The 17157-nt window shown below is 45.4% G+C and overlaps 1 protein-coding gene across 2 annotated transcripts in view; it reads left to right on the top strand.

Annotated features, from left to right (window-relative positions):
* The window catches only part of LOC134958606 (troponin C, slow skeletal and cardiac muscles), a 30403-nt gene that overhangs the window by 10981 nt on the left and 2265 nt on the right, over positions 1-17157 (top strand). For both annotated transcript variants that reach the window (XM_063941313.1, XM_063941312.1), the window contains exons 2-5: positions 8046-8076; positions 8914-9060; positions 12033-12147; positions 15154-15290. In XM_063941313.1, coding sequence (XP_063797383.1) covers positions 8046-8076; positions 8914-9060; positions 12033-12147; positions 15154-15290 — 430 coding nt within the window. The remainder of the gene's footprint in view (positions 1-8045; positions 8077-8913; positions 9061-12032; positions 12148-15153; positions 15291-17157) is intronic.

The following is a 17157-nucleotide window of genomic DNA, read 5'->3' as shown; positions in this document are numbered from 1 at the left end:
TCTCCCCGGCACCCTCATGTCTGTATCCCCGGCACCCTCATGTCTGTCTCCCCGGCACCCTCATGTCTGTCTCCCCGGCACCCTCATGTCTGTCTCTCCGGCACCCTCATGTCTGTCTCCCCGGCACCCTCATGTCTGTATCCCCGACACCCTCATGTCTGTCTCCCCGGCACCCTCATGTCTGTCTCCCCGGCACCCTCATGTCTGTCTCCCCGGCACCCTCATGTCTGTCTCTCCGGCACCCTCATGTCTGTCTCCCCGGCACCCTCATATCTTTATACAGTGATGGGAACATAGAGCTATATTTGGTTCCATTCCTGGTGCCAGGCATGAGTGGTCGGAGGAGATATGAGGATAGATGTCAGAGCTCCTGGGAGCTTTGTGCTGTCTCTCCTGTATCTCTGGGCCAGGAATAGAACACATGAAACAGGGATTCAGAGCTACACGGGGAGGACACTATACTGGCTGTGACAGGCTGTTTGTACTCATCCTGGGTGCTCAGGGCATTGCTCTCGCTGACCGGCCTGTTTAACCCCTCAGTAGCCTGTCCGCACCTAGATGTGCAGCAGTATCTCAGCTCCCTGATAACACTACATAATAGCACTCTCCTTCTGTTCATTATAATACCGCAATTCATTTTATATCAGACCTTATTATTACGATCTTGTTTCTGTGTTTATTTATGTTCCCACGTTCTGTGCATTAGTTGTAGTCTTTGCTTTACTATTCCCAATATAGGGGGTCATTCCGAGTTGATCGCTAGCTGAAAATGTTCGCTGCGCAGTAGTGATGCAAAAAAAGGCAATTCTGCGCATGCGTATGTGGCGCAATGCGCACGCGCGACGTACTTTCACAACGGCTGATGTAGTTTCACACAAGGTCTAGCGAAGCTTTTCAGTCGCACTGCTGGCCGCAGAGTGATTGACAGGAAGTGGGTGTTTCTGGGCGTCAACTGACCGTTTTCTGTGAGTGTTCGGAAAAACGCAGGCGTGCCAGGAAATACACAGGCGTGGCTGGGTGAACGCAGGGCGTGTTCGTGACATCAAAACAGGAACTGAACAGTCTGAAGTGATCGCAAGCGCTGAGTAGGTCTGAAGCTACTCTGAAACTGCACAAAATTATTTTGTAGCCGCTCTGCGATCCTTTCGTTCGCACTTCTGCTAAGCTAAAATACACTCCCAGTGGGCGGCGGCATAGCGTTTGCACGGCTGCTAAAAACTGCTAGCGAGCGAACAACTTGGAATGACCCCCATAGTTACTAAGTTATCTATGGGTTCCTCTATGCCATTGCCTATGTGTTCTCCTTGAAATAAGCAGACTTTATATTTGCTGACGCTTATGTTGTTTTGATCCTTATGCTTATATTGAAGCATTTAAAAAAAAAACATTTTTCACTAGGATTCGCACGAGCGCTTATTGCGAGCCCACAGATCAATACAATCCTGTTTTAATATTATTTATAGGGTGAGATGCATCGAACCTTTGAGAGATACAATGGAGAAGTTTCAACCAATCAGCAGCTACCTGTTATTTCATAGGCTGTGCTAGATGAATGACAGAAGCTGATTTGATACTTTGCGTAACGGCTCCACTTCATCACTCACCAAGTCTTGATACATCTCACTTAGGGGGACATTTACTAAGCAGTGATAAGAGCGGAGAAGTGAGCCAGTGGAGAAGTTGCCCATGGCAACCAATCATCACTGAAGTAACATCTATAATTTGCATACCATAAAATTATACAGAGCTGCTGATTGGTTGATGGGGCAACTTCTCCACTGGCTCACTTCTCCGCTCTTATCACTGCTTAGTAAATGTTCCCCATAGTATGTTAAATAAAAATGACTTCTAAACAGTGGTAGGTTGGGAATATTATTAGTAATAAGAGTTTTACATATCACAAATTATACCTTTTTATACAAACTATTGTTAGTATTAAACTAATTAATGTTTATCTTGTGATTATAATTAGTGTCTTTGTAATGATTTAGTTATTGACCTGTTTATCAAGGTCCTTCCTCAGGAAAGCCTTGCAGAAAAGTCAGTTCCAACTAGTGATGAGCGGGTTCGGTTTCTCAGAAACCGAACCCCCCCGAACTTCACCCTTTTTACACGGGTCCGAGGCAGGTACGAACCTTCCCGCCTTGCTCGGCTAACCCGAGCGCGCCCGAACGTCATCATCCCGCTGTCGGATTCTCGCGAGATTCGGATTCTATATAAGCAGCCGCGCGTCGCCGCCATTTTCACTCGTGCATTGGAGATGATAGGGAGAGGACGTGGCTGGCGTCCTCTCCGTTTATTGTTGAAGTTGATTGCTTTATTGCTTAATTGTGGGGAGGACTGGGGAGCAGCTGTTAGGAGGAGTACAGTGCAGAGTTTTGCTGATCAGTGACCACCAGTTTTTATCCGTTCTCTGCCTGAAAAAAACGCTCCATACCATATCTGTGCTCAGTGTGCTGCATAATATATCTGTGCTGAGTGCTCACACTGCTTAATTGTGGGGACTGGGGAGCAGCTGTATTATATAGCAGGAGTACAGTGCAGAGTTTTGCTGACAGTGACCACCAGTATACGTTGTCTGCCTGAAAAACACTCCATATCTGTGCTCAGTGTGCTGCTTTATTGTGGGGACCACCAGTATAATTAATATTATATAGGAGGAGTACAGTGCCGAGTTTTTTTTGTTGTTTTTGCTGTACCTACCTCTGTGTCGTCATCCATTAAGTATACTATCCATCTACATTCTATACCTGTGGTGCATTTTAGTTTTGCAGTTTGCTGACACAGTGACCACCAGTATACTATATATAGCAGTACGGTAGACCACTGCTGTACCTACCTCTGTGTCGTCATCCATTAAGTATACTATCCATCTACATTCTATACCTGTGGTGCATTTTAGTTTTGCAGTTTGCTGACACAGTGACCACCAGTATACTATATATAGCAGTACGGTAGGCCACTGCTGTACCTACCTCTGTGCCGTCATCCATTAAGTATACTATCCATCTACATTCTATACCTGTGGTGCATTTTAGTTTTGCAGTTTGCTGACACAGTGACCACCAGTATACTATATATAGCAGTACGGTAGGCCACTGCTGTACCTACCTCTGTGTCGTCATCCATTAAGTTTACTATCCATCTACATTCTATACCTGTGGTGCATTTTAGTTTTGCAGTTTGCTGACACAGTGACCACCAGTATACTATATATAGCAGTACGGTAGGCCACTGCTGTACCTACCTCTGTGTCGTCATCCATTAAGTATACTATCCATCTACATTCTATACATGTGGTGCATTTTAGTTTTGCAGTTTGCTGACACAGTGACCACCAGTATACTATATATAGCAGTACGGTAGGCCACTGCTGCACCTACCTCTGTGTCATCATCCATTAAGTATACTATCCATCTACATTCTATACCTGTGGTGCATTTTAGTTTTGCAGTTTGCTGACACAGTGACCACCAGTATATTATATATAGCAGTACGGTAGGCCACTGCTGCACCTATCTCTGTGTCGTCATCCATTAAGTATACTATCCATCTACATTCTATACCTGTGGTGCATTTCAGTTTTGCAGTTTGCTGACACAGTGACCACCAGTATACTATATATAGCAGTACGGTAGGCCACTGCTGTACCTACCTCTGTGTCGTCATCCATTAAGTATACTATCCATCTACATTCTATACCTGTGGTGCATTTTAGTTTTGCAGTTTGCTGACACAGTGACCACCAGTATACTATATATAGCAGTACGGTAGGCCACTGCTGTACCTACCTCTGTGTCGTCAAGTATACTATCCATCCATACCTGTGGTGCATTTCAGTTGTGCGCAGTAAATATAGTAGTAGGCCATTGCTATTGATACTGGCATATAATTCCACACATTAAAAAATGGAGAACAAAAATGTGGAGGTTAAAATAGGGAAAGATCAAGATCCACTTCCACCTCGTGCTGAAGCTGCTGCCACTAGTCATGGCCGAGACGATGAAATGCCATCAACGTCGTCTGCCAAGGCCGATGCCCAATGTCATAGTAGAGAGCTTGTAAAATCCAAAAAACAAAAGTTCAGTAAAATGACCCAAAAATCAAAATTAAAATCGTCTGAGGAGAAGCGTAAACTTGCCAATATGCCATTTACGACACGGAGTGGCAAGGAACGGCTGAGGCCCTGGCCTATGTTCATGGCTAGTGGTTCAGCTTCACATGAGGATGGAAGCACTCATCCTCTCGCTAGAAAAATGAAAAGACTTAAGCTGGCAAAAGCACAGCAAAGAACTGTGCGTTCTTCTAAATCACAAATACCCAAGGAGAGTCCAATTGTGTCGGTTGCGATGCCTGACCTTCCCAACACTGGACGGGAAGAGCTTGCGCCTTCCACCATTTGCACGCCCCCTGCAAGTGCTGGAAGGAGCACCCGCAGTCCAGTTCCTGATAGTCAAATTGAAGATGTCACTGTTGAAGTACACCAGGATGAGGATATAGGTGTTGCTGGCGCTGGGGAGGAAATTGACAAGGAGGATTCTGATGGTGAGGTGGTTTGTTTAAGTCAGGCACCCGGGGAGACACCTGTTGTCCGTGGGACGAATATGGCCATTGACATTCCTGGTCAAAATACAAAAAAAATCAGCTCTTCGGTGTGGAATTATTTCAACACAAATGCGGACAACAGGTGTCAAGCCATGTGTTGCATTTGTCAAGCTGTAATAAGTAGGGGTAAGGACGTTAACCACCTCGGAACATCCTCCCTTATACGTCACCTGCAGCGCATTCATCATAAGTCAGTGACAAGTTCAAAAACTTTGGGTGACAGCGGAAGCAGTCCACTGACCACTAAATCCCTTCCTCTTGTAACCAAGCTCCTGCAAACCACACTACCAACTCCCTCAGTGTCAATTTCCTCCTTACCCAGGAAAGCCAATAGTCCTGCAGGCCATGTCACTGTCAAGTCTGACGAGTCCTCTCCTGCCTGGGATTCCTCCGATGCATCCTTGAGTGTAACGCCTACTGCTGCTGGCGCTGCTGTTGTTGCTGCTGGGAGTCGATCGTCATCCCAGAGGGGAAGTCGGAAGACCACTTGTACTACTTCCAGTAAGCAATTGACTGTCCAACAGTCCTTTGCAAGGAAGATGAAATATCACAGCAGTCATCCTACTGCAAAGCAGATAACTGAGGCCTTGGCAGCCTGGGCGGTGAGAAACGTGGTTCCGGTATCCATCGTTAATTCAGAGGCAACTATAGACTTGATTGAGGTACTGTGTCCCCGGTACCAAATACCATCTAGGTTCCATTTCTCTAGGCAGGCGATACCGAAAATGTACACAGACCTCAGAAAAAGACTCACCAGTGTCCTAAAAAATGCAGTTGTACCCAATGTCCACTTAACCACGGACATGTGGACAAGTGGAGCAGGGCAGACTCAGGACTATATGACTGTGACAGCCCACTGGGTAGATGTATGGACTCCCGCCGCAAGAACAGCAGCGGCGGCACCCGTAGCAGCATCTCGCAAACGCCATCTCGTTCCTAGGCAGGCTACGCTTTGTATCACCGGTTTCCAGAATACGCACACAGCTGACAACCTCTTACAGCAACTGAGGAAGATCATCGCAGAATGGCTTACCCCAATTGGACTCTCCTGGGGATTTGTGACATCGGACAACGCCAGCAATATTGTGCGTGCATTACATCTGGGCAAATTCCAGCACGTCCCATGTTTTGCACATACCTTGAATTTGGTGGTGCAGAATTATTTAAAAAACGACAGGGGCGTGCAAGAGATGCTGTCGGTGGCCCGAAGAATTGCGGGCCACTTTCGGCGTACAGGCACCACGTACAGTAGACTGGAGCACCACCAAACATTCCTGAACCTGCCCTGCCATCATCTGAAGCAAGAGGTGGTAACGAGGTGGAATTCAACCCTCTATATGCTTCAGAGGATGGAGGAGCAGCAAAAGGCTATTCAAGCCTATACATCTGCCCACGATATAGGCAAAGGAGGGGGAATGCACCTGACTCAAGCGCAGTGGAGAATGATTTCAACGTTGTGCAAGGTTCTGCAACCCTTTGAACTTGCCACACGGGAAGTCAGTTCAGACACTGCCAGCCTGAGTCAGGTCATTCCCCTCATCAGGCTTTTGCAGAAGATGCTGGAGACATTGAAGGAGGAGCTAAAACAGAGCGATTCTGCTAGGCATGTGGGACTTGTGGATGGAGCCCTTCATTCGCTTAACAAGGATTCACGGGTGGTCAATCTGTTGAAATCAGAGCACTACATTTTGGCCACCATGCTCGATCCTAGATTTAAAACCTACGTTGGATCTCTCTTTCCGGCAGACACAAGTCTGCAGAGGTTCAAAGACCTGCTGGTGAGAAAATTGTCAAGTCAAGCGGAACGTGACCTGTCAACATCTCCTCCTTCACATTCTCCCGCAACTGGGGGTGCGAGGAAAAGGCTAAGAATTCCGAGCCCACCCGCTGGCGGTGATGCAGGGCAGTCTGGAGCGAGTGCTGACATCTGGTCCGGACTGAAGGACCTGCCAATGATTACTGACATGTCGTCTACTGTCACTGCATATGATTCTCTCACCATGGAAAGAATGGTGGAGGATTATATGAGTGACCGCATCCAAGTAGGCACGTCAGACAGTCCGTACGTATACTGGCAGGAAAAAGAGGCAATTTGGAGGCCCTTGCAGAAACTGGCTTTATTCTACCTAAGTTGCCCTCCCTCCAGTGTGTACTCCGAAAGAGTGTTTAGTGCAGCCGCTCACCTTGTCAGCAATCGGCGTACGAGGTTACTTCCAGAAAATGTGGAGAAGATGATGTTCATTAAAATGAATTATAATCAATTCCTCCGTGGAGACATTCACCAGCAGCAATTGCCTCCAGAAAGTACACAGGGACCTGAGATGGTGGATTCCAGTGGGGACGAATTAATAATATGTGAGGAGGGGGATGTACACAGTGAAAGGGGTGAGGAATCGGAGGATGATGATGAGGTGGACATCTTGCCTCTGTAGAGCCAGTTTGTGCAAGGAGAGATTGATTGCTTCTTTTTTTGGTGGGGGCCCAAACCAACCAGTCATTTCAGTCACAGTCGTGTGGCAGACCCTGTCGCTGAAATGATGGGTTCGTTAAAGTGTGCATGTCCTGTTTATACAACATAAGGGTGGGGAGGGCCCAAGGACAATTCCATCTTGCACCTCTTTTTTATTTCATTTTTCTTTGCATCATGTGCTGTTTGGGGACAATTTTTTTGAAGTGCCATCCTGCCTGACACTGCAGTGCCACTCCTAGATGGGCCAGGTGTTTGTGTCGGCCACTTGTGTCGCTTAGCTTAGTCACACAGCGACCTTGGTGCGCCTCTTTTTTTCTTTGCATCATGTGCTGTTTGGGGACAATTTTTTGGAAGTGCCATCCTGCCTGACACTGCAGTGCCACTCCTAGATGGGCCAGGTGTTTGTGTCGGCCACTTGTGTCGCTTAGCTTAGCCATCCAGCGACCTCGGTGCAAATTGTAGGACTAAAAATAATATTGTGAGGTGTGAGATGTTCAGAATAGACTGGAAATGAGTGGAAATTATGGTAATTGAGGTTAATAATACTATGGGATCAAAATGACCCCCAAATTCTATGATTTAAGCTGTTTTTTATGGTTTTTTGTAAAAAACACCCGAATCTAAAACACACCCGAATCCGACAAATAATTTTCGGTGAGGTTTTGCCAAAACGCGTCCGAATCCAAAACACGGCCGCGGAACCGAATCCAAAACCAAAACACAAAACCCGAAAAATGTCCGGTGCACATCACTAGTTCCAACATGATTTTATTCTTCTAAGTAGCCTATGCCCGGTGTAGGGCGTATGATACCTCCTGTGTTAGGCGAGGCGGTCTAACGCTGCAGATTGCAGTCCCCGTTATTCTCAATGATTACTGTGGCCTGGCCCAAGTTGCCAAAGTAAATATGTGTGCCATTGTGTGACCTCTCGGAAACTCTCAAGTCATAAACTCTGCTTTGTCTTTTCCAGGTTGAACAACTCACAGAAGAACAGAAGAATGGTAACTCATATCGGACTGACGCGTTTTACAGCCTAGTAACATTCATTCCTCTGACAGTCAGACTGGACAAAACAATGGGGGTCATTCCGAGTTGATAGTTTTTCGCAGCACAGCGAACAGGTTACTACTGCGCATGTGTATGCACTGCAACGCGCAGGCACATCGTACGGGTACAAAGCGAATCGTTGCTGAGCAATGGATTTAACGAAGAATACATTCGCACAGCCGATCGCAAGGAGATTGACAGGAAGAAGGCGTTTGTGGGTTGCAACTGACCGTTTTCTGGGAGTGGTTGGAAAAACGCAGGCGTGTCCAGGTGTTTGCAGGGCGGGTGTCTGACGTCAATTCCTGGACCAAAAAGACTGAAGTGATCGCAGCGGCTGAGTAAGTTCAGAGCTACTCAGAAACTGCAAAAATACTTTTTCGTCCCGCTCGGCTGCACTCGCGTTCGCACACTTGCAATGCAAAAATACACTCCCCCGTGGGCGGTGGGCGGCGACTATGCGTTTGCATGGCTGCAAAAAGTAGCTAGCGATCGATCAACTCGGAATGACCCCCCATGTCCCTTACATATCAGTGTAGTATTATTAGCCAATGTGTTGAGGAACTGATGGGTATACATTTTTTCATGCACTTCCCTCTGAAGCATAGAAACATAGAATTTGATGACAGATAAGAACCACTTGGCCAATCTACTCTGCCCTTTAAGCATGCACTTGGGTCATACAATACGTTTCCCCTTGCCAGGTCTTACACTACATAAGCACCAGATCTGCCTGGACCTATGCTGACGGATCCTATTTATATTCCCATTTTATGCTTCTTTTTTTTTACCAGAATTCAGGGCGGCTTTTGATATCTTCGTACAAGATGCGGAGGACGGCTGCATCAGTACAAAGGAGCTGGGGAAAGTCATGAGAATGTTGGGGCAGAATCCCACCCCCGAGGAACTGCAGGAGATGATAGACGAGGTGGATGAAGATGGTGAGTATTCTGTAGGGGGAGATGTATCAAACTGTAGAGAGAGATAAAGTGGAGAGAGATAAACTACCCACCAATCACCATCTTACTGTCATTTTGGCCCAGATTTATCAAGCCTTGGAGAGTGATAAATTGCACGGTAATAATGCACCAGCCAATCAGCTTCCAACTGCAATGTTACAGGTTGTGTTTGAAAAATGACAGGAGCTGATTGGTTGGTACTTTATTTCCGTTATCGCTCCCCAAGGCTTGATAAATCTGGGCCAAAATGACAGTTAGATGGTTATTGGTGGGTAGTTTATCTCTCTCCACTTTATCTTGTTCCAAAGTTTAATACATCTACTCCTGTATGATCTCTCCCGCAGAGTTACTCTTTCCTAGGGGTAAATTTACTAAGATTGGAGTTCTATTCAAGATGGGCTGTTGTCCATAGCAACCAATCAGATTCTACTTCTTATTTATCTAGCACCTTCTAGAAGATAATACCTGGAATCTGATTGGTTGCTATGGGCAACATCCCATCTTAAATAGAACTCCCATCTTAGTAAATTTACCCCCTAGTATTTTCTCCGCTTAAACTAGATGGGAACAGGGATGACATTAAAGTAGTTAATGTTTATTAATAGAAATATAAAACACAACAACCCCATGTTTTTATTACATGCTGTCCCCACAATATCATAATCTGGAACCAATAACGTTACGGTGTTCCAGCCACTGGTATCTGCTATCACTGTGGGTGGATTTGGTGACCACTGAATAGTACCTCCCAACTTGTAGGGGCTCAAATAGCCTCACAGCGGTGGTGTGTGCACACGAATGTGGTGAGGACACACTACAAAGGGACATGGGTGTGTCATGTTGGTCCATGCCACAACCCCCCTGGGGAATTGCCAAGATCTACTGATGTTCTGGCCTCAGACCCCTTCCCCTACCTCTAGGGCAGCAATGACGTTAAGGATGTATGTATCATACTAAAGAGTGAGCAAGTGGAGAAGTTGCCCATAGCAACCAATCATAATTGCTAACTCTTGCTGTCGAAGTCTCCCTCAACTTTTAGGAGAGTAGGCAAGTATGCAAGCAATCAGCTTCCAGGTAGTGATATGAAGGAATTAATTATTCATAGATCTTATATATGTATTTCAGCAAATATTTCATGGACCTTCTTCAGTAGCATTTATCAAGTACATTTCATAAAATGATAGATAAAAGCTGATTGGATACTTTTTGACTTGTCTACTACTCTTTAGAAGACTTTCTACATCTCTCCCAGAAGCCATTAGTATGACGTATCTGCCAGCTGTTCCAGAATTGGGACAGAAGTTCTGATCTACAAGACGATGGGACATTCCCCTCAAATTGGTGCAAGCCCTCCTTAATCAGGAAAGTGGGGAGATACGCTGCTTAAGTGACTCATCCCACATCTCTGCGGGCAGTGGTCTCTGCTCTGCCTTCCTGTCTGGTAGAATGTTCTGGGCGCTGGATTTATGTAACAGTGGGGATCCCAGAGGCAGAACCCTCACTATAGCAGGGCCGTAACTAGGGGGGGTCTAAGGGGGCATGCGCCCCGGGCGCAGGATTTGAGGGGGGCGCCAAGGAGTTACAGAGAAGCAGGATTTTTTTTTTTTTTTTACCGGCAGTGCTGTGCTGCTCCAGTGAGACAGCAGACAGCTCCCAGGGCAATGTATCTGACCCACCTGTTTGCCCGCAGATGGCTCTGATGCTGCGCGGGTGAGCTCCAGTACCTGGGATCTCTCGGCTTCTGTCTTAAACGCTCTTCTGCAGTGCTGTGACTAGCGTGCAGTGCATGGTACAAGCTGTAGAAGCGCACTGTGCTCCCAGTTAGCAGTATAAACCTCCACTTTGCCTCCAGATGTGGGGATTTGGTGTAGCTTATAGGGGGGTGTAGTACAGTGATGTAGTGTACCATATAGGTTATGTAGTGTAGTAATGTATTGCAGTATATAGGGGCATGTAGTGCACTGATGTGGTGTAACATATAAGGGGATGTAGCGTAGTGATGTAGTGTAGCATATAGGGTATGTAGTGCAGTGCATAGGGGCATGTAGTGTAGTGATGTAGTGTACCATATAGGGTATGTAGTGTAGTAATGTATTGCAGTATATAGGGGCATGTAGTGCACTGATGTGGTGTAACATATAAGGGGATGTAGCGTAGTGATGCAGTGTAGCATATAGGGTATGTAGTGCAGTGCATAGGGGCATGTAGTGTAGTGATGTAGTGTACCATATAGGGTATGTAGTGTAGTAATGTATTGCAGTATATAGGGGCATGTAGTGCACTGATGTGGTGTAGCATATAAGGGGATGTAGCGTAGTGATGTAGTGTAGCATATAGGGTATGTAGTGCAGTGCATAGGGGCATGTAGTGTAGTGATGTAGTTCAGCGTGTAGGAGATGTAGTATAGTGATGTAGTGTAGCATATATGGTATGGAGTACAGTGCATATGGGCGTGTAGTTATGTATTATAGTGATGTAGTGCAGTGGATAGGGGAATGTAGTGCAATGATGAGGTGTTATGATATAGTGCAATGTATGGGGACACACAAAGGATCATGTAGTTGAACACTATCGTGGGGCATGTAACACACGGGGCATTTGAGGCACATAGGGGAATATTGTCCAGTAGTATCCCCTTTTTTTGGGGAGGGGGGGGGGGGAGGGCGCCAAATTACTGCCTTGCCAGGGTGACGAAAATCCTAGTTCCGGCCCTGACTATAGTTATTATATACATGCAAAGAAGTTTCTTAATAAAGTTAGGAACCTGCCCCAGGGTGTATATTTCATTTAAACATGCATAAAACCAATTTATATGTAAGCATTTTCAATGACATTCTAGTGTGTGAGTTTGCTGTATTCAACGTTTATATGTACACTTTGTGCAGTTCTATGACAGAATAAAGGTTTGCTCTTGGTCTCTATGCAGAATCTCTAACTTAATTATTTCCCGGCAGGGAGCGGCACGGTAGACTTCGATGAGTTTTTGGTGATGATGGTTCGGTGCATGAAGGATGACAGTAAAGGAAGATCAGAGGAAGAGTTATCTGATATATTCCGCATGTTTGACAAGTAAGTGACAGCTGCTCCGCCATGCGGGTCACTGATGTACATTACCGGGATCGGTGGTGAATGCAGAGAATTGAACTATCTCTCCATCGAGTGGAAGGGACATCCAGAGTTAAATGGGGGTTGACCCCTGGCTGTGCTGCCAGATGGTCAGCGGCCATGTGTTTTATAAGAGCGGCTGCGTGTGATGTCACGCAGCTGCCCCGAAAACGGACCCGGCCCGCCCCCATCTGACTTAGTTAAATGGGGATAAAATTAAAGACACATTACTTTTATGGTATTGTTTATAGAGGGGCAGATTTAGGGGTCAGGCCACCCCTAGGCACAAAAGTATTGGGCGACCACTTCCCATTCCCTCAGAATTCTGGCAAGACTGTGCCCCTCCAGCTTCCTGGGTTCTTTTTTAGGTTTTTGTGGGCATCTAGTGTGGGCTAAGAACCTCCTCTTCTGGGCTCCTGGACTGCACACAGAGCCGTAACTAGACTTTTTGGTGCCCTGTGCAAGAGAGAGAATTGGCGCCCCCCCTCCACTTTTTTCCAATAGGGACATAAGGTACATGCTTCGTGGGTAAGGGGCATGACAAGATTGATCCCAGAGAAAGCCCATGCTATGATGCCCCCTCCCACATTTTTATATTTGTATAATATAATACACACACATTTATAGAGCACTGCAAGAAAATGGATTTGGACACAAATCCTCTTTATACCACATTCATGCACCTTACTTGAGAGCTCATTGTTATTCAGTTACAATACACTTTATTACATGACACATTTCAATATACTTCCCCACCCAGGATTCAAACCTATAACCTGTTGAATTCTAATCAAACACCCTACTCAGAAGAAATCTTTAGTAACATAGTAACATAGTAACATAGTATCTGAGGTTGAAAAAAGACAATTGTCCATTGAGTTCAACCTATTTGTGGTCTCCTATGCATGATGATTTGACTAAAATTTCTGACTGATGCTGCTGTCAGCCGTTGCATTTTATCCCTATTTATAGTAACTATAATGCATGACTATGCACCATACCCCTGGATATCCTTATCCATTAGGAATTTATCTAACCCATTCTTAAAGGTGTTGACAGATTCCGCCATTACAACTCCAAACACGTATTGTCCTTACCGTGAAAAAGCCTTTACGCCGTATTGTGCGGAATCTCCTCTCCTCTAACCTGAGCGAGTGTCCACGAGTCCTCTGTGTTGATCTAACCAAAAACAGGTCCCGCGCAAGCTCTGTGTATTGTCCCCTTATATATTTGTAGATGTTGATCATATCCCCTCTTAGTCTCCGCTTTTCCAATGTAAACATGCCTAGTCTTTCAAGCCTTTCCTTGTATTCCATCGTCTCCATACCCTTGATTAGTTTGGTCGCCCTCCTCTGTACCTTTTCTAGCTCCAGGATATCCTTTTTGTAGTACGGTGCCCAGAATTGTACACAGTATTCAAGGTGTGGCCTCACTAGTGATTTATATAACGGGAGTATAATACTCTCGTCCCTAGCATCAATACCCCGTTTTATGCATGCTAATATCTTATTAGCCTTCTTTGCTGCAGTCCTACTTTGGGTACTACTGCTTAGCTTGCTATCTATGAGGACACCTAAGTCCTTTTCCAGTACAGAATCCCCTAATTTTACCCCATTTAGTAGGTAGGTGTAATTTTTGTTCTTGTTGTCACAGTGCATTACCTTACCTTAGTGGAGTTCATGAATGTTGTACAGGTATTAGTGACAGAAGTGGTGGGGGTAGGAGACAGGGGTGGTCAGGAGATGCTGGGCTTCAAAAAGGGGGGAAGCAGCAAGTGAAAGTAATTAAAACAGGTAATTGAGAAGTGCTGCTAACAGCGCCCCCTACCCAGCAGCGCTATGTGCGGTGCCCCTTCCACACACACCTAGTTACGGCCCTGACTGCACATGTGCCTGCTCGTGAGAATCCCCTGATGCATCATGGATGATGTAGTCTTTGGGGTCAATCCAATTAGATGCAAAGTTGCCGTGGTGTTTCAATGCCGGCAATAGCACCCGATCTCGTACACTTTGCGGGCTGGTTTTATCCCGAACTTGCACAAAATTGCTCGGAGCCCTATTGATCCCTTTCTTCTGTGTTTAAATAGCCACGACTTTATCTCTCCCCAAGGCTTAGTACAGTACATCTGCCCCATGGCTAATAAGGGGATGTTACAGGCTGTTACCAGGGCACTATCAGAATCCCCATAGGTAGTGATTGAGTATTAAAGTTAGTAAACAAGGATTGCCTTGATAATGAAAGGGTATACTCAGGTGAGTGCATGCACTGTTGGGGTTTTCAGGGCTTTTCCGCTTTCATAGTAGCAACTAATCTCTTAACTGCGCAAACATCGCACTGCGTCCACCTCTGCATTTGGCCCTAAATGTGACACATTCCTGAAAGTTTGTGATGAAACATTTCCATAACTTTGGAGACTTTATTAGCCGAAGTATAATATGGAATCTGAACATAATTCAATTTGGACTGGTTCTTCTAGTTTGGACTAGTCTGTCAGGTTCTTAAAATCTGCCACTTTGTGTCCATGTAATAGAGTTTAATAAATCAGAAATGTATGTAAGCAGCAACTGTACCCCAAGGAAGGGTTTCTTGCTGAAATCGTAATCATTTTATCTCCTTATGGGCAAAATTAGGCTACTTCATGGCCTTGGAGACTGACTTTAATGGTTTACCCCAAATGTAACCTGGGATGAAGTTCGTATGAATATCTAGTGGTATTATATTTCTACCTCCATAAAAGAATCGGCTATTTAGATGGAATAACATCCCCTGTGACCCACAGCTGGACTTATATCTAACTCTATAACAAGCCCAAAGTCTCTGGTGGTCCAGGGAAACCTCCAGGCACTGAAGCATGATGAGACAGGAAGCTTTAATACACAGAATGTGGAGATAATAATCTGATTCCTTGACCCTGAAAAGAAAGTGTATAGAGAGGAAACCTGACATTAACCAGGTTTATATGTACTGCAGGAATGCTGATGGATACATTGACCTTGAAGAGTTGAAGATTATGCTACAAGCTACCGGGGAGACCATAACTGAGGATGATATCGAGGAACTGATGAGGGACGGAGACAAAAATAACGATGGCAGAATAGATTATGACGGTAGGCGTTCTACGTCCTTTAATATAATGGTATTATGTGCATTTGATTTTACAGATCTCACAGTATAAGTATAGCCAAAGTCAAGGATGTTCCGATAAAGCTAAAGTCAAGGATGTTCCGATAAAGCTAAAGTCAAGGATGTTCCGACAAAGCTAAAGTCAAGGATGTTCCGACAAAGCTAAAGTCAAGGATGTTCTGATAAAGCTAAAGTCAAGGATGTTCCGACAAAGCTAAAGTTAAGGATGTTCCGAAAAAGCTAAAGTTAAGGATGTTCCGAAAAAGCTAAAGTCAAGGATGTTCCGACAAAGCTAAAGTCAAGGATGTTCCGATAAAGCTAAAGTCAAGGATGTTCCGATATAGCTAAAGTCAAGGATGTCCCGAAACGATAAAACAGTTTGTAAAGTGACAAATATATATGTTGCCGTACATTGGGGCTTATTCAGAGATGAACACAGATCGCTACATACACAGCCGGATTTGCGTTCATCCCTGCCCGTGCTGAGGGCCACACACCACAGGACAAGGCCGCCCAGCATGTGTGGGGCCACCTCCCTATGTGTTCACAATCTAATTGTGAACGCGTCAGATCTAGGGTTGACCCCTGGCTGTGCTGTCAGATAGTCAGCGGCCATGTTTTTTATAAGAGCGGCTGCATGTGATGTCACGCAGCTTCCCCCGAAAATGGACCCGTCCCGTCCCCATCTGTCCCACCCGGCCCCCCCAATGCTGCGTTACCGCACCAAAAATGCTGTCAATCACATTGCGGTTGCATCCATCGGGGATGTGACTGCAGTGTGTACGTCCGCACGACCCTCATTGTAAGAAGTACATGTTACATTTCACACATTACAGAGAATTATATTTCTTTGACTTCTCTAAGTTGCATTTATTATAATTTCTATCCATGTATTATTGTCCCACCAGGTCGTAGAATTATGAAACCTTGGAAAGTGAGAGCACCAACCAATCAGCTCCTAACTGTTATGTTACAGGCTGTGTTTGAAAAATGTCAGGAGCTGATTGGTCAGTACTTTGTCTCTCTCCACTTTAGCTTTCTCTAAGCTTTTATACATCCCCCGAAAAGTACCATACAGACCATAAATCAGGTCACAAACTGGATTACGCTAACATAATCCAAGTATCCGGTCTCTTGGTCGACCACACTTAGGACGAAATGCATTAGGTCGACCACTATTGGTCGACGAGCATTAGGTCGACATGGTCTATAGGTCGACATGGGCACTAGATCGACATGGAAAAAGGTCAACATGTTTTTTCTAAATTTTTTAAAACTTTTTGAACTTTTTCATACTTTACGATCCACGTGGACTACCATTGGGAATAGTAACCTGCCCGAAGAAAGCGAGCAAAGAGAGCCATGTGAGGGGACACGGTGCACTAATTGGGGTTCCCGGTCACTTTACGAAGAAAACGACACCCAAAATGTAAAAAAACCCTCATGACGACCTTTTTCCATGTCGACCTAAAGATCGGGTCGACCTATTTCAGGTGTCGACCTAGTCATTGTCGACCAAAAGTCGTCGACCTAATGACCGTCGACCTACAGTAAGTGAGGTCGACCCTATGATCCACACCCCATAATCCAAATAATTCTGAAATCATGCAAAATAAATGAGAAGGTAAAGTAGAAGTACAGACATGTATGTGTCAACTGCTGCAGACAGTATTCATACAAACAATGGTGGTCATTCCGAGTTGTTCGCTCGCTAGCTGCTAGGCCGCCGCCCTCTGGGAGTGTATTTTAGCTTAGCAGAATAGCGAACGAAAGATTAGCAGAACTGCTACTAAATATTTCCCTGCAGTTTCTGAGTAGCTCCAGACCTACTCCTAGATTGCGATCACCTCA

Source organism: Pseudophryne corroboree, chromosome 9 (genome assembly GCF_028390025.1).
Source record: "Pseudophryne corroboree isolate aPseCor3 chromosome 9, aPseCor3.hap2, whole genome shotgun sequence".
In the NCBI taxonomy this organism is placed as follows: domain Eukaryota; kingdom Metazoa; phylum Chordata; class Amphibia; order Anura; family Myobatrachidae; genus Pseudophryne; species Pseudophryne corroboree.
Note: the sequence above shows the minus strand (reverse complement) of the source record. Positions and strands in the feature narration are given on the sequence as shown.